The 18,152-nt window shown below is 42.3% G+C and overlaps 1 protein-coding gene across 1 annotated transcript in view; it reads left to right on the forward strand.

Annotated features, from left to right (window-relative positions):
• The first annotated feature begins 339 nt into the window (after nt 1-339).
• Nucleotides 340-18,152, forward strand: part of MMRN1 (multimerin 1) — a 68,569-nt gene continuing 50,756 nt past the window's right edge. Inside the window, exons 1-4 of the mRNA XM_045019874.1 lie at nt 340-432; nt 801-883; nt 1,516-1,587; nt 9,030-9,717. Of these exons, the coding sequence (XP_044875809.1) occupies nt 1,518-1,587; nt 9,030-9,717 (758 nt within the window). The 5' untranslated portion in view covers nt 340-432; nt 801-883; nt 1,516-1,517. The remainder of the gene's footprint in view (nt 433-800; nt 884-1,515; nt 1,588-9,029; nt 9,718-18,152) is intronic.

Here is an 18,152-nt window from a genome sequence, read left to right on the forward strand (position 1 = left end):
ACAGATTGGGAGACCTAGAAGGGAAGGAAAGAGGTGAGGAAGGAAATGGCACAGGGAAAATTGCAATATGGGTAGAGGATTTGACTTAGCTGGGCAGTACAGAGCCCTGGGCTGTAACCTGAAAGTGAGGTTGGGACTGGATTCCCCTACCAGCCCCAAGGAAGTGGTGTACAAAGGTAGCTGAGCCCAGAAAGGGGGCTGCAGTCTGAATGTGACCTCGCTGAAGAAGAGCTGTGGAGAGGCTGGAAGCTTTTTATTTCTGTTAAGATAATTTTGAACTTTAGTATGGATAGCTGACCCTGGAAGGAACAGGCTAAAGACTGTACCCTGGCTAGAGGGGTGAGTTATCAGCCCCAGAGTGACTGTTGACAAGGGCTGCTACCCCCCAAGGACACTGTGATCCTATGCCTGGCCTTGAGGAAATGCATAGTGGTGAGTAAACCCTGTTACAATGCTTTTTCTTACATTCCCTTAACTGCAGCATGTCTGAAACAACTACACTTTTGTAGTTTTCCTTGTCCACTTTCTCTTTTCCTACACCTCATGGCAAGCACTGTATCTCAGCCCAGGTGTACAACCAGCTGATGATAGCACCTTTGGCGAACAGTAAATGACTTACTGTTCTTGGCCACTTTTATATTGTGTGACTACATGTGCTGCTAGACCCCTATCTGCAGAAGGGATTCTTTCAGCAGCAAATTAACATGAAGTGATTTACTTTGTCCACGTTGGATACAAAGTTAAGGAGGTGGGGAGACTCACTCCAGGGTGCACTTGCTTTTTATTTCCATATTCCATAGGTCCTTTGGAAGAAATTTCATACAAAATGAAATCAAAGATTGCCTACCTGGAACTTCTTTTTTGGATGGGATAAGTACTGCTGGTAAGTCATATAAATATTTGTGCTGCTAAGATTTGAATTTACTTAGCTCCTGGCCTTGCCCAAATTTGGTTATGTGTTTATTTATTTATTTTGTTTGTTTGTTCTTATTTTAGATTGTGCTGCCTTGGAATAATAAATAAACTCCAAACTAGAAAAGGCCCAATCTGTGCATTAAGGGCAGACTTCCTCTCTCCTTTACTTTCACTGAGCAGTACTTTCATTCCACGAGTCATCCCCCTGACTTCAGTGGGAAACTTTTACTAATAAGACACTAGAAGTGTGTGCTGTAGCAGAATTGATCCCTTGTTGCCACATTTTCAAGAGCTCAGTTCCCATTTGGGTGCTTTAGTGAAGTGGCCAGACTTTTAAAAGTGCTCCACACCTGCCAGCTCCCACCATTCTAGCCTTCTGAAAATCTGATGCTAAATGTTTGTCAGTACCCTAATTATGTTCTTTAAAGGCAGAAGGAATGTGGGATCTTTTATGGTAGAGTAGTTCTGAGACATTGTAGCTCAGGATAATAGAACAGACTTGATTCTGCAATTCAGCTAATTCAAATGATTGTGGTCCCTTGCTGAACTATATTTCCCAGGATTATTTCAACCTAAGATCAGAACTCTTCCTCTTCCCAGGTATGAATTGCAAGCCCTGGAAAGTCTTGATAGAGCGTCTTAAACAGCATAGTGTAGAGCCCATCCAACCAGGTATGCATGGATGTCTAAATGACTCAGTTTCATTAGCCCCGATTTAGCTTCTCCCTCCAAAAACTGTGTAACTTAAATTTTCCTGTAACTATGTTTTCTTAAATACTCCTTTTTCATCAGCTCACTACCTGTCTGAGGGCATGAACTGCATGGTTCAGGATTGCTTGTGTGTGTGTGTGTCACTCTCAAGATGCTGGACAGCAAAAAGAAGTAGGGAGGTGGGCTGAAGCAGAACATATTCATGCAGACATTAGTTCATTTGTATACATGCATGTGCCTATTCCATATGCACACAGGAACCTGAGATCACCTGACTCGTTTGTTCACTGGAATAGCAAGCAGCGATTCCCCAAACAAGAATAAAGGATCACATCCCCCGCAGTGTAATTCACAAAACAGAAGCACTAGGTAACTGTGAAGCTGGTATTATGTCCAACTGCTGCAGAGTATGTATCTACCCTAGCCAAGAGTAAAACAACCATCATCATAGTACTTTATATAGGTGGCTAAAACCATTATTAAAAAAAATTGTTCATTAATAAATAATAATAATTGGAGATATACCAATCTCCTAGAACTGGAAGGGACCTTGAAAGGTCATTGAGTCCAGCCCCCTGCCTTCACTAGCAGGACCAATTTTTGCCCCAGATCCCTAAGTAGCCTCCTCAAGGACTGAACTCACAACCCTGGGTTTAGCAGGCCAATGCTCAAACCACTGAGCTATCCCTCCCCCCTATTAATAAATATTAATATTAATATTAGAAGAAGAAGAAGAAAGATTGGGCTGATTGAGGCAGTAGAGTGGAAGGTAAAGGCGTGTATTGGTGCAGCCAGGGCTTTGTCTGAGATGGCCAGGGAGGTTGTTTCCTGCTTCTGTTGTGCATACCTGGAAATATAAAACAAAAAGCTGTTTCTTTACCAATTGTTTTCCCCTCAGTGTAACATACACATGATAACCTGTTGTAGGGAGTTAGGACAACTCACCTTGATGGTGTCCCTTCTTGGCATGCAAATATTTTATTTATAAAAGTGGATATTATTGTTACTGACCTTATTACTGAACTTCTGGGAAGGACTAATGGACAAGCAGTAGATACTGAAGAGGTGGTGCCAATATTTCAAAGTCAATGAATAAATTACCTATCTGCTTTAGAAGTAGGTTTTAATTTCCTGTCTGACTGCTAGCTAACAGATCTTTTAGGACTAAACCTCGGCATTTGCACAAAGTCTTATGGAAATCCAGAAACTACATGTAACTGACCGATTTGCCCTGCAAACAAATCTGCCTACAAATGTTGAGGAAGCCTTTAAGGATGTCTGTTAAACATTTGGCCCAGAGAGTCACACCAGAAAGGTAGAAATGTAAAAGTTGTTCCACTTATTTGTAGCAGATTGCTTCTCTAACATCCATGTCCAGCATATGTGCGTGTCCAGCATGTGTCTTTATGATGCCAGTTAAGGGACTGGGTTAATCTGCTTTAAATTGAAAAATCTGTTGGAAAGTGGGATGGTGTCCCTAGCCTCGGTTTGCCCAAAGCTGGAAATGGGCAATGGGGTGGATCACATGATGATGACCTGTTCTGTTCATTCCCTCTGAAGCACCTGGCATTGGCCACAGTTGGAAGACGGGGTACTGGGCTAGATAGACCTTTGGTCTGACCCTCTATAGGCTCCTCTGCCTCCTGCAGTCGCACCTTTCAGAGACTTAAACATGCCTGTCTCTCGCTAATCCCCCTTTGTTTTATTGCTCCCCAGTCACTTACTGCAGGATGCTCTGTCCATGGGGTGCAGTTTGATCCTGCCTCTACCACCAGTTGTCACAGACTCGCCGGGCACTGCTGTGGAACTATTCCATTTGAAGCCTGTTGGGACTCTGGAGGAGTATGCCTCCTCTCCTTGAGCATATAGTCTCCAGGGCAAGAAGCTTACACAATTTCAACTTTCCTGGGTCTGAGATGTGACGAAGTCGGACTTTATTCATCATCTTATGATGCATGTGAGTGTTACTGTCCAACAGAGGGGGGCCGCAAGGCCAGCGGGGGGCCCGGCCCGCCGCTGGCCTGTTTCATAAAGATGTGATAAATTGCTTTACTTCTAAAGGGTTAAATAGTCTCACTGCATTTCATAGGTAAAAGGAAGTGAGTGTGTATGGGGCTTGAACTTTGTAAAACTGAGGAAACGTCTCCCTTTGTCTGTCTTTCTGTCTGTTCTCCCAACTGGAGAGACAGACAGCGTAGATACCATTGGCTCGCTGACCCAGCCGGAGGTGGTGGAACCATACCCCAGACCAGAATCCATGACAGTGGTTATAGATCCAGTTCCTGGGACCCAGCCAGAACCCATGTAAGGATTGTATCAGGCGGAGCAGTCAGCATCACAGCCTGTGCTTACAACCCCACCAGAGTCAGGAGCCAGCACCAACGAGCTCCATGGAGCCTGCACCTGCAGCAGCAGCTAAACCGGTGCAAGGTCAACTGGAGCCTGAAATACCACCTAGCGCACCAGCGGAGAGCAGTTCACAGTCAATGGAGACACCCGCATCATCTGCATCGCTTCGTGTGACCCAGCCGAAGTTCACAACATAACGAGGAACTAATGTCTTATGGAGCAGTTCCAGGTAGAGCAGGAAGCGGATGAGAGCCTCAAGGGAGCTTGGACGGCAGCCCAGAGTAACCCACCACCTCTCAGCTTTTCTAATAGGTCCAGGTTTGTTGTAGAAGGAGGACTCTTACACAAGGAGACCCTTTTTGGTGGGCACAAGGAGGACTGGCATCCTCAGAGACAGTAGTTCCAACTAAGTATAGGGAAAAATTCTTGAGCTTAGCCCACGATCACCCTAGTGGCCATGCTGGGGTGAACAGGACCAAAGACCATTTGGGGAAGTCATTCCAACTGGGAGGGAATCAGCAAGGACATTTCTACCTATCTCTGGTGTCATGAGGTGTGCCAGAGAGTGGGAAAGCCCAAGACTAGGTCAAGGCCCATGATTGAGGTTCCATTTCAGCATGTAGCTGTAGATATTCTGGGTCCTTTCTCTAAGAAGACATCCAGAGGAAAGCTGTACATACTGACTTTCATGGCCACAATGCCAGGGCCGGTGCCTGAACCATCTGAACTGAGGAGTCTGCTACAACTTTGACTTAAGGGGCATGTGGCTTTCAGCTCATACAGGCAAGGCTCTTACACTAAGATTCAAATGTCCAAGGTTCAATCCTGCCCACTGAAAACTAGGGCCTGTCAGCGTTACAAGTGGGGGCTCATCCGAGATGTCAACTGGGAAGTTTTTGAAGCTCAGAATGTCCTTCAACATGTCCTCTCCCAGAAGTACACCCATAGGTGTTTTACCTCTTCCAGGGGCCGTGTAGATCAGGGGTGGCCAACCTGTGGCTCTGGACCCACATGCGGCTCTTCAGAAGTTAATATGCAGCTCCTTGTATAGGCACCGACTCCGGGGCTGGAGCTACAGGCGCCAACTTTCCAATATCTTGGGGGGTGCTCACTGCTCAACCCCTGGCTCTGCCACAGGCCTTGCTCCCACTTCACCCCTTCCTGTCCCATCCCCTGAGCCTGCCATACCCTCGATCCTCCCCCCTCTCACCCAGAGCCTCCTGCATGCCACAAAACAGCTGATTGGGAGATGAGGGGAAGGAGAGGGAGACGCTGATCAACAGGGCTGCCGGTGGGTGGGAGATGCTGGGAGCAGGGTGGGGGAGCTGATGGGAGGCTGCTGAGTATAACTGTGGCTCTTTGGCAATGTATATTGGTACACTCTGGCTCCTTCTCAGGCTCACGTTGTCCATCTTTGTGTAGATTTTAACATGCAAACACTTTGCACGGGATTCTAACATCCTAGTGCTATTTACTTAAACACACAGAAAATACACAGATTGGAACAAAAATTGTAAACCCTATATGCAATTCCCTGTCTCAGTTTCCTCAACACACCAAACCATTCTATGGGCCTGGATTAGGGTCACTTGGTGTCATCCAACATCCTTCTGTTGCAATGCATCACTTATATGCACAAAAACACAGCCTTCTCCCCCAGCTCAGATAACCTTACCTTGGCCAGTTTATCCCCTTCCTTCCTCTTCCCCAACTGTCCTGTGCGTCTTCCCGCGGTGATTTCTTTTAGAACCTTTTGTTCTCTTTGTCAGCCTTCAGTAACTTTCCACTCCTAACCCCCATTCTCCTTAACATCAACTTGGCCAAACTGCTTCCCTACTTAGCATAAGTATGTTTCCCATTGTCCTCAGCCTAGTGAGTACCTGCTGTAGGTCCTGTCCATCAGGATGGATACACATAGAAAGAGGTTTCCTATGATTAGGAAATTTCATGACAACAACTTCATAATATCAACTAGGATTCACAAGTCTTACAAACAGACCCCCCTCCCCCACCTGACATGCACACAAACAAATCAAGACATACAAATCAGGCTTCTGTACACTCAAGTCAGCAATTCTATCCCTCAGTTTTCTGACCAACTGGTGTCACCCCTCCACATCCTCCAAATCAGGCTTGTATGCTCCTTGCCACCAACAACCAATTTGGTGTACAGAATGTATTAAACTTTCAGAATTAACATAAACAATGCCTACAAATTACCTAAAGCCAACATTTAAAATGATAGTAATAAACCTGCTGGTCGCATCAGATCTAGTGAGGATCTACCTCTCTACCAAGTTTTATGCAAGTGGATAGTAATTCTGAAAATATTACTTGGCACTGAAAGGACGGGGGCAGGGAATCTAACACGACCAGAACTGAGACAGATGCAAGGCCATGCAAGTTCATAATTATATAGCCCGAAAATAACACTATGGTTTAATAATGCTTAAGGATACTCACATTTTGGATTTATAATGCTGAAAGATGTTATTCTTTATTCTTTGGCACCAAGAAATGCATTTTTCCACAGTATTTGCTCAATTCTTAACCATCTACCTGTGACGTGTGTTAAAATGACTGTTTGCCATGTAGCAACTCGCGATAGCTCCACTCTACATGAATTTCTGCTTATGTGACCTTGATGTATATTACAGTTAGGTGTCACTAGCATTGCAGCTCTTGCCGCTGGCGGGCGTGTTTCATTGTGGCTGAGTTATTGCATATCAAAATTGTGGAGTGGGTCATCTTGACTCTACCTTGCAAATTGAAAAAAAAATTCACTAAAATATTTATTTTTGCAGCAAATTAAAGATTTGACATATTAATAAATTCTCAGAAGTGTAGAGAAATGAATTGTAATTCATATTCCCTCCGTACGCACACGGGAATTGAAATAATGACATCATTATTTTATTTGTATTTTTTTCATTTTTTCATTTTTTTTTCATTTTTTTTTAAAATTTTATTTTTTTCCCTCAAATTTGGAACCCCATTTAACTTGGCATCCTAGGTGACCGCCTAGTTCGCCTATATGAACGGGCCACCCCTACTCTCTCTCTCTCATTCCTTCCTGTGATGGGGTGTTTACCCCACTGTTGCCTGGAAAGGGTTGATGCAGACTGAGAAGGGGGCTAATTAACCCAACAAGCCACAGCTGAGGAGAATCAGGTGGCCAAGTAATCCCCTGGCTGAATGAGAGAGCCCACCTGAGGAGGAACAAGCTGGACTGGGACTATAAAGACACGAGATTGGAAGCAAAAGGGACTGGTAGGAAACTCTGTAGTTAAAGCCTTGGAGAAGGGAGGTATGGTTGGGCTAGCAAACCTGGACTCAGGGGAAGCTAGGGCTCAGAAAAAGGCAATAAGGTTATAGAAGAGAGCAGACCTTGACTGTTGACTAGTGGGTCCCTGAGCTGGAACCTAGAGGAGGGTGGACCCAAGGTTTCCCTGCCAGCCACTGAGAGAGTGGCATGATGAAGCAGTGAATGGGAAGACTGCCTAGGGCTGCTGGTAAAGACAGACTTTCCCACCCCAGGAGGGGAAAATGCATACAGTGATCTGGCTGGAGGGCTGAGTCACAAAGAGGCAGTAGCAGCTTGTGGAGTGAGAGAGTTGTGTGCAACTGTGGGAAAGGGTGTTGACCTGGTGAGCTATTCCCCACCATGACCAGGAGGAAGTGCCAGTCTAGTGGTGAATAGAGCACCCTGTTACACTCCCCGCTTGGTTCCTTAGTTCACTGTTGCCTGCTGTGCTGTGAAGTCAAGACATCATCAGCGTTATGAGGCGCTAAGTCTGTATGAACCACATAAAGACGTGATTCCCTCCATAGCCCTGATACATAGGAAGGAACCTTTTATGTAGCCCCACTATTCACTAACTTCCCCACTCTACCTTTCATGGCCTGACAGATCTTCAGTCTATCCCCTATGCTTCCCAAATACCTGTTGCTGCCTGTTTTTCTTTTTTGGCTCCTCAGGGTCTCTGTACTGAGTGGAGACAGAGGGAGTCAGGCTAGCAGCATCAGAGGACAGAAGTAGCTAGTAGAACTCAAAATGTCTATTGGCTTTTCATCCCAGAGATAAAGCAGGTTATAATGAGGAAAGGGAATAAGTCTATTTGTGTTTATAGTTAACATTTTCAGAAATGGGGTGTGTGTGCGTGTGTGTTGAAATTGCTGTGGCTCTTAAGCTAGAGGAGGGGGGACATTTTGTAAGTGTAGGGGAAAAAATAAAAAAGCGTTCATTCAGAAATGTTTCCTCTGCTGAAGTTAGTAAATCTTTGAACAAAAATATTATAGAAAATTCAGTTGACCCACAAAGAGCATATATTAAATTTGGAGACTAAATTCAATTGTTAAATATAAAAAAGGCTTTAAATGCAAAATTTGAATGCAACCTCAACTCTGGAGTTACTGCTAATGCGTCCATAATAACTATAGCACTCCTGTCATAAACTTCAAAGTGCCCTGGTCCCACAGGGTAGTGTTACAAGGAAGGGGCCAGGTATTGCCTCATGGCACGTAGATCAAGTTATTATATTGAAGGTTTTATTGTATTCATTTATACTTTTTCAGTCTAGTGCAAAGGCAATCTCTTCCCTACCAGATCCATTCCTGCAGCAGTTGTTTGCTTGAGTATTCAAACCCCAATGAGAAACATGGCAAACATTACAAAATGTACCAGTATATTGAAGTCCATCCAAGTGCTCTGCTGGGGAACTCAATAGCAAGTTCACAGTAGATATGAACAACTAAGTGGCACATTTGACAAGTAACTCATGTTCTGTGCACAGATACATGTGAAAGGGAAATTACTTAACTGGTTTGATGTTTTTTCCCCTTCAAACTAACTTCACTGACAATGTTTCCACATACACATTGTGCCATTAATCTTCATCCTGTAGCTTCAGCAGAGAACCCTTTTTTCTTTCCCCTATGGCTTCCAGGCTCCAGCCCTGTAAGGGGGCACAGGTTGCAGAGAAATTCACAGAAACAGGAAATTGAGCTTCCTCAGTCAGTTTTGAAACACTAAAAACCTGTTTCCTCTTCTACAGAAACAAAACTGGCAGAGCACTGTCTGTGCAGGTTCACTCTGAGCTGCACCTCAGGAGGAGGAGAAGGCGGCTGCAGGATCCTCACACAAGGAATACATGCGAGACATCTCGTGGATCTTACTAAACAACACAGGATGAAGGAGATAATCTTCTTATTGCTTCTATCGCACTTGCAGAGTGGCAGCCTGGGATCTGCTACCACTGGCAAGCCCTGGCCCACGACTAGGGATGGTGAAACCCAACCAAGCCACGCAGACTTGACTTCACCTCCTACTGCAACGCACAGCCTCAGAAACCTAGTGGCAACCCCCGTATCCACCCCTTCTGAGATCCAAACAGCTGCAGCAAGTACATCATGGGAACATGCTGTGAAAATCACCCCTGCATTCACAGAAAAGGCTCAGGGATTGAAAACCCTGCCAGGGACCCAGGAGAAGAAAACCTCCACCCCTACAACACAGTCCAGTGGAAACAGCAATCGTGATGGTGCTAATGCTAAGCAAGGAGCCCTATCCAACAGCACGGGGAGCTTTCCACAGAGCACTCCTAGAAAGATGCCTCCCCAACAAGGGGCTGTTAAAAGCCAGCAAAGAACAGGGAACAGATCTCCCAGGCTGTCGTACTACAGCACCAGCACTAAGAAGGATGCTGACTTCAAAAAATCCAGTTTTGAAACTACCCGGGGAAAGTAAGGAAAGCTACGTATTTTATTCTTATCTTATGAACTGCTTATAAAGGCCATGGGCCATATCCTGGTCCTACTGAAATCCAAGGCAAAGTTCCCATTGATTTCAATAGGACTTGGATTTGAGAGGGGAGGGAGCGGGGGGAAGCCAGGGCCAACATCTGTAGTCCTTACTCAGTGTATCCAAGTCCATGCACCCACACCTGCAAACTCATGATTGCCAAGTTCCCATGGCCCCATACCATCATCAAAACTCCCATTGTAGTGGCTAAGTAAAGACTGCAGTGTTTAGCCTGTCATGCTTATTATTTTAAAGCCAATGTGCAAGTCCTCACTCTCATGTATAACTAGAATGGAAGATGGAATAACTTAATTATCTGTGGTCAATATTCTTCAGGGTTTTAAGGAGCTGGCCACAACACACATTTTATTGTAGATTGTCTATGCCTCCTGTTTGAGGCACTCACTGAGCAGTGTGGTGTCTAAATTCTCCCTCTTGAAAATTTTCATTTTTGTGGGTTCAAGAGATTGCACACCCACTTGTTTGGCCTTTTAAAAAATGTTTGGCTTTGTGTTCCTGAACTGCCCCTGTTAAAGGGTATGCAGTGGTGGTGAAGCTGCGCTGGTCCCAGGATAGCAGAGACAAAGTGAGTGAGGTCATATCTTCTATTGGACCAACTGCTGTTGGTGAGAGAGACAAACAGAAGTGGGTCCAATAAAAGAGATTACCTCGCCCACCTGGTCTCTTTGTTAAAGGAATCACGAACTATTAAAATACAATGATGCCTAATAAAAACATTTAATTGCAAGCCAAACCAAGTGGCCCTGCAGCACAGTTAATAGTCATGACTGGCTACTTTAGACCAACTGTCTTCAGTGAATAATCTCACCACTGGGTGGAGTAGCTTGGGTGAGTCACATACCTTGTTTGTAAAATTCCTTACACTTTAAATGGGGACAATAATCCTTACTGCCCTCAACGAGGGGTTGAGGCTTCCCTAATCGTTGATAAAAGTGTGGATATTTGGCGGAATGGTGCAACATATTGCTATTTTTCAGTAATATCTATCACTATGTGGCTATACAATAGACGTTTCCTCTTCTACAGTGCTCATTTACATCTTAATACTAAAAATGTAGACTTGTTTTTTCTCTAATTTAAGCAAAAGGTAACTGACAAACTCCTAGAAACATCTCCATGCATGGTATGCAGGGACCTGATCTAAAGCCTTTGGGTAATGAAAAGATTCCCATTGACCTTGCTGGGCTTTGGAGCAGGTTCTGTGTGCAAGTGATAACAGACACAAATGACCAAAGTCCATTTGGTCTAACCTAGGAAGAGATTACAGTGAGGAGAGCCCTTCCATAGAAGCAGTATTCCATTGAAATTCTTGAAGATGAATATAGTGTGTTATAACAAACTCCTTGTCACAGTGGTCTGGGTAAACTGAAGTCAAACTGGATCACTTTATTGGTGAGAGATCATGCAACTATCACCAATTTCATATGTGTTTGAATGAATCAATAGGTGAAAGCTTTCACACTTGATAAAACTGAAGTCCCTAGGCTTTCCCACATTGATTCAGCTTCCAACTGGTGTAACTACTGACTAGGAAATGGAATTTCTCAGCCTTTCTAAACCCCTCAAAAATAGCCATAGCCAACTCTGGCAGACCTCCCTTTGCACTATTCAACAAATTACAATTAATGTTAACAAGACCACCATGGAGTAGGTGCGTATTGTCCCTATTTTCTAGATGGAGGGCGGGGGGAGAGAAATGGATATAGAAGGCCAAATTCAGCCCTGGAGTAAGTGAGCTCACTGGAGTCAGACCCATCAGGGCTGGATGTGTCTCAGAGGTAGAAATAACCATACCTTATGTTAAATAGTGCCTTTTTCCATGAGTGCTCCCATGGAAGTTAGTGGGGTTACTTGAGGACTACGTTACTACTCAACACAAATCTAATTTTGCTCAAACCCCATATAGCAGGTTAAGTTGCAAAGCAAGAATTAGATATTGCTAACTCCTACAGTACAAGATTAGATTTGATCCTGATGGTCTTTCAGGTAGAACGGTTAATATTCTGCTTCTCATTCCAAGATACTAATTCTTTATAGTCCTATAATATAGTCATAACTATATGTGAGTATGTTTACAACAATTTAAGGAGACTTGGGTTCTATTCCTGGCTCTGTTACTGGCTTGCTGGGTGACTCTGAGCAAGTCACTGCACCTCTCTGCCTCAGTTTCCCCATCTGTAAAATCGGGGTTCTGATACTGACCACCTTTGTTAAGCACTTTGAGATCTACTGTGAGATGAAAGTGCTATTTAAGAGCTAAATATTAACTATTTTTTAATAAATGTGGGGTTTCTAACGTCCCCACAAAGTACTTAAACATGCTTACGGCTAACCCTTTTTTGCAGTATGGTGTTAAATAAAAATAGAATGGCACACTGTAAAACTTGATGTCAACACATATGGCTTTCTTTGAGTTTCCTTCATTGTGTAATGAGCATAGCACAAATACATCAATAGCTTTACAGTGCATTATCTTAAGCTATTAAAAACTGCTAACTTAGAAATCCAACTTGCCGTTTACTTTATTTTGAATGGGCACATCCATCTTTTGTTAAATTCAGTTTGAAACAGACTCTTCCAGTGACCTTGTATAAGCTATCTGACATCATACCTTTCACAGCGACCCATTGTGTTAGCATATGTACAGACACACCGATGTCAAAAGGTCCCATATACAAAGTACAATGGGAAGAGATAATAGGGGAAAAAACATAACATCACTTATTATGTGATAAATAAAGTTATTTTGTGGAGGGAGGAAATCAGCACCTTTCCCAAGATCTACAATATGTAACTTTAATTATCCAACTACTCTGCCTTTCGAAAAAGGGTCATGTGCCCTGCTGACTATTAATTACAACGGAAATTCCCTCAGTAATGCTTAACCTTAATTAGCTGAACCTAATCATTGTCCCAGAAGACATTTGGATAATAAAGTTGTTTTACATGTACATTAGAGCAGGTGAAAAATGAGCATTTTGGGGCAAACATTTTCATGAAAAATTCATTCCTTTTGGTCAATATTGAAAATTTCATCAAAAAAAGGTCAAAATCAAATTTTGGAAAAATGCCACCAGTTCATTGTGTGCTTCTGTGTTTGTGTATATGTGTGTGTGTGTGTGTGTGTGCATATGCTTAAGAAATAAAAAATATTCCTCATAAGTTTATCATAGTTTTAAATAATTTGGTACTAACTAATCATTATTAGTGATCACTTTATTTAGAGAATACTCCCACCACCAGGCCACTCCATGCTGTGCAGACATTCAAAACAATAAAATTCACTATAAAAATCCATTAAAAAATAGCAAAAGTCAAACAATGTGGCAACCCAAAAACAAGGGGATCCTACACAGAAATAGAATTCAAAACTGGATTAGCCACTTTAAAATTTTATTTTCTATCCTAATGTAGTTACATAAATATGGCAAGTGGTCCTTTAATTGGGGCATTAATTATAATATCCAATTGCAGGGTTATAGCTGTTAACTAACAGTAATGTGCTCAGCACTACATGATGCACAATGAAGATGGTGCTTGTCCCAAAGAGCTTCAACTCTAGTAGACAGAAATACCAAACATAGGCACTAACGTACTGGATCAGAGTAGTGCTCCACATAGTTCAGTATCCTGCCTCCGGCGGTGGCCAGGACCAGATACTCCAGAGGAAGATGCAAAAAATGTTGTGGTAGACAGTTATGGGATAACCTGCTTCAAAAAAGAATTTTCTCCTAGCCCCCAATAAGCGCTAATACATGAGGTGTTTTATCCCTTCATAACCTTTTTTTAAAGCAGTTTTTTTTATATTTCTGGATTTTCATGTTATCCATATAAATGTCTAAAGCACTTCTGAATCCTGCCAAGCTCTAGGCCTCAGTGAGTTCCATAGTCTAATCATACGTCATGTGAAAAAATATTTCCTTGTGTTTTTTTTGAATGGCCACCTTCACTGAATGACCCTTTGAAGATGGGACTCGCAGAGAAACTCAGAGGGGAAAAACTAATTAGAGAATTGGTTGGTTTTGTATTATGTTCAGTGTAGTTCTTTTCCTGTAGGGCATGCAGAAGCAATGAGTCTCAAAGAGGGACATAATGTATCCATTGAACAGTATTAATACTTTTCACCATCTCTCATCACTATACCAAAGGTTACCAACCACTCAAACTAGTTTGAGTGACAGAGTAGGGTTTAGTCCTTTAAGTTAGTGGGTATTCCACACCACAGGGCTGCCACAATTGAACACTAAATGAGTGCAGGGTAATCAGAGGTGAGCCTGAGCAGGTAAAAATGGAGCCTGACCTACAAAGTTGAACATTGCTCAGATTTGGGGTTCTAGGCAGAGACCCTGTCTCTGTCTCCTTGTTATCTACTAAGTTAGTTAATTAGTGAAGCACATTGCTACTGATGACTCCACCTAAGACAAATATTAGTTGACTGGACAATTGGACAACCTGGATCAAAGCTAATTTTCCAGCTCAAATTGACTTGCTGGATGATATATGTGATCATTTAGGGCACAATTCTGTTCTCAGTTAGGGTAAATTCAGAGTAACTCATTGACTTTATGTGGGCAGAGCAGCATGACTGAAGCTAAACAGCTCTTGTTATCCTTTTCCCATATCCAAACTGATCATGGCTATTCTGACTGGCCACTGGTCTCAGGAATTGGACTTAATTATGTTCCTAAAATGGAAAGTGCTATAGAAGTGCAAAGCCTTATAATTGACTTTCAGTGAGCCTTAGAGAGAGCGAGAGAGCTGCAGTTTAATATTAACAACACTTTATTGGCAACTATTACAGGGCTTTGTTATAGGACTGTAAGTGTTGTAAAAACCCAACCCTGCATTGATAGCAATTTAGTATTTTAGGACTAGTTGTCATTTAAATACTTAAAATGCCATAAGCAAGAAAGTTACAATAAAAATTAAATGAAGAGTTGTTTTGGAACTACACCATTGGGTCCAATATGACTCAAGGGTATTATCTTACAACAAAGGCTAGATTGCCGCAATATTTCACTGCAAGTGGTAGTGTAATGATTTTATTATGTTGGGGGTACAGAGGCAGTCACAGGCTAATCCATACAGCGTCTCAGAGACATCTATAAACCTATCTTTCCACCCCGAATATGCTGCTATTCATTGCTATTATTACATCCCTTAAGCAGAGAAAGATTTAATAAACCCAACAGCCATGACGGATTTGCTCAGTTGTCATAGCTGATGTGTGTGTTGCAACAATTCCTAGACATAACCAGTGCTCTGAAATTCTCAGCTGTTCCCTGTATATTTTTTGTGATGTTTTTGACATGGAGGAATGTGTAGTGAACATAGAAATAAAAGCTGATGCAGTGTTCACCGTACATTCTGTCTGCATCGATGACTGAGAACAGCTGTAAACCCGGTTTAACCTATTGGTTAAGCCACGTTTTTGCATCACCAGAGTTGCACATGGTGGTGAATCTGGCCTTTTGGAGTTTTAAATTCAGTGGAGAGAGATTCTCGAGTGGATTTCAGAAGACCTTGGATATCCCTGTATTTTAAAGACACGCCATCTTAAGCCCTGCTTTTTATCTTACCCACGGGCTGTGATTACTGCACTTTCACAATGGTCTGTATGGAGAGAGGCCTCCTGTGTAAGGTTGTTCTAGTAACTAGCAGGAAATACTTGAAGAGTGAGTGGTCCTCCACCTTCCTTCCCAAGCCTAAGTCGAGTATTTCTGCAACGTGCCATTCCTCTCCAGTACTGTAAGGAGCATGATGGTATTCCTGAACCTTACCTCTAATCCCCCAGTCTAGCAGCTTTTAATTTTCCTATCTGTGTATTCTGAGCACATTTATTACCATTATGATCCTAGTGCTCAAAGCATATTGCTAAACCAGGTACTGGCATTATTTCACCAACTCATTGCTATGTTATATACTAGGTATTAGGGTTAATAATGTACCTCCATGGCTGGTCCATGTAAGCCTCATGGCAAGGAAATGCCAATGTCCCAATAGAACTTTAACAGGGAGGACTTCAAGAATTTCACTGCTGAATGCAGAAGTGAAAGGTTTAGTATGGTTAAGTACTGATGGATCACTAAACATGCTTCTGTAAGGTGACAAGGGCAAACCTGCACACTGCATGGACTTTCATTTAGCTAGGTTGAACAGGGCTGATACAGTTCAGGGAGATGGTGGGAGACCAATTTATTTGCATCAGTACTGCAACGATGTTATGTTACGGATGATCATTCCCGTGCATGGAATGAATGGACAGGCAATGTAGTTCAGCTGTGAGATTAACATTACAAATAGCTACAATATACAGTGTTGGATCAGTCGCTTTTGGGACTTGGCACACAACGTGACAGTAAAGGCTACTTGGGGTTGTTGGAGGAGTTCTGCTCTGCAGTGTTTACAGGTGCCAACACACTAAAAACTATCACTTGTCTTTTCCCGCAACCACTCAGGAAGGAAGGAAGGCGCTGTTATGTGAGCTGCCCCTGTAATTATGAAACTTAAGTGAAAATGCTAATTGCTGAAAACAAACAATGTGGTTTAGAAAAACAGCAACATGTAAAATTCAGGTTTTCTAAGCCTCAGGCTGGTGGTTAAGATTACAAGGTATTAGAGAGGAAGGCTCTGTTTTGAAATGCAGTACTAAATACAGCACTAAAGGAATCCAGCCCATTTCTCCAAGTGGCATTTTTGCAACATGAACTAGGAATTTCTTACAGGGGAACACTCTCAGTATAGCTCTTCCCTTAGCTCCTTCAGTAAGAGGCTAAATTGGGGTACTTAGTTTCCTCTTCAGATCAGATTGCGATGAAGTGATGCTCTAAATGCCGATGGTTTTGCTTTCTAAAGTCTGCAATATTTTTAAGGTGGTAATAACTGCTCCTGCTCTCCCCGTTATACTAATTACTTTAATGTTATAGATGTTTATTTACTCTCTATATAAAGGTAACACATAAGAACATATATATTTAGTGGTTCGGTCTTAGTAACAATAAAATCGTGAGATAGGAGTAGTCAAGCTTGATTGCCTTTATTAATAAAGTCGCCTATATTATTAAGAATAACTCATCATAAGAAGAGGTGTATGATACCTAATCTTTATGGAACTGAAGCTTGCAACCACTGACACAAATGACAGGCTGGTCCCAGTACTGGCTATTGCATCAGTAACTCAAACTTAATCTTTTATAGACAGATTGTTGTCAAGCCATAACTTCCCTTTTTACACATGACACTTATGTATATCTCCTTTTCTCTGGTACATGTTGCAAACTTCCAAGTACATATTGCAATAGCCAGACTTTCCATAGCAATGTGGTTAGTACATTTTGCAGTTAAAAACACTTCTTCTGATACACAGGATATTATACGAAACATCCTACTCTTACTAAACTAAATTTTCCACTCTTAGTAAAGGTTGCACTAGTTAACATTATTATTGCAAATTATTCTTAAAGTTTGATAGGGGTTTAGTTCACTTAACAATAGGCCTTTTCTTAGCAACAGGCCCTTTGGCTTAATGGTCAACATATGCATTGTTTTACATTCCATGTGAGCAGCATGTTTCTCACATTATTGTCACTCCTTCCCATTATACAGATTAAGATTACACTAACAAATTTGCCAGTTAGTGGTAGGATTTAGTTCCAAACCATTCACACAGGTCTGACATTCAGTTCTTTGCTGTATTTCTTACCAGGTGCACCTGTAACATCTATTTAAATTTGCACAGAAAATACGAACTCTCACAGATATGAACGCAATTAACACTTTAGAAAATTAATGCACTAATGCCTAGAAATAAATGTGTCAAGAAAAAGAACAGCAGCTAGGTGTCCCCGTATGTTCTCAAAAGGTCTTTCTTCTGCCACCTGTTTCTTTTGTGCTGAAAGTGGTTTAAAAGGCAAATTTCATACTGAAAATGAAGGAAGGGAAGATTCTGCTGCCTGTGCTCCTAAGTAAGTACTAAGGGCCTGATCCAAAATCCACTGAAGTCCCTGGAAAAACTCCCATTGACTTCTATGGGTTTTGCATCAGGGCCTTATCCTGAAAGGAGTCCCACTGAAATAAATCAAACCACTTGAAGAGAAAGGTACTTCTCAGTGGCAGAATCAGCAAGTGATGGGTAAGTCAATTTACAACATTTCCTGCAACTAAATACAAAAAGTGTGTCCTTGGCTCCATGCAGTCTCACTGAACTGCTAACTAAGGATTAGTAAGGATAGCCTATTATTTTCAGATTAGAGGATGACTAAGCGGACTGTGAAAATCAGTACTGTTGAATGTCAGGTGAGATGCAATGATATAAGTAGGCAGTAAGTCAAAAGGATGATTGCATATGGTGTTATAC

Source organism: Mauremys mutica, chromosome 5, assembly GCF_020497125.1.
Source record: "Mauremys mutica isolate MM-2020 ecotype Southern chromosome 5, ASM2049712v1, whole genome shotgun sequence".
Taxonomy (NCBI): Eukaryota; Metazoa; Chordata; order Testudines; family Geoemydidae; genus Mauremys; species Mauremys mutica.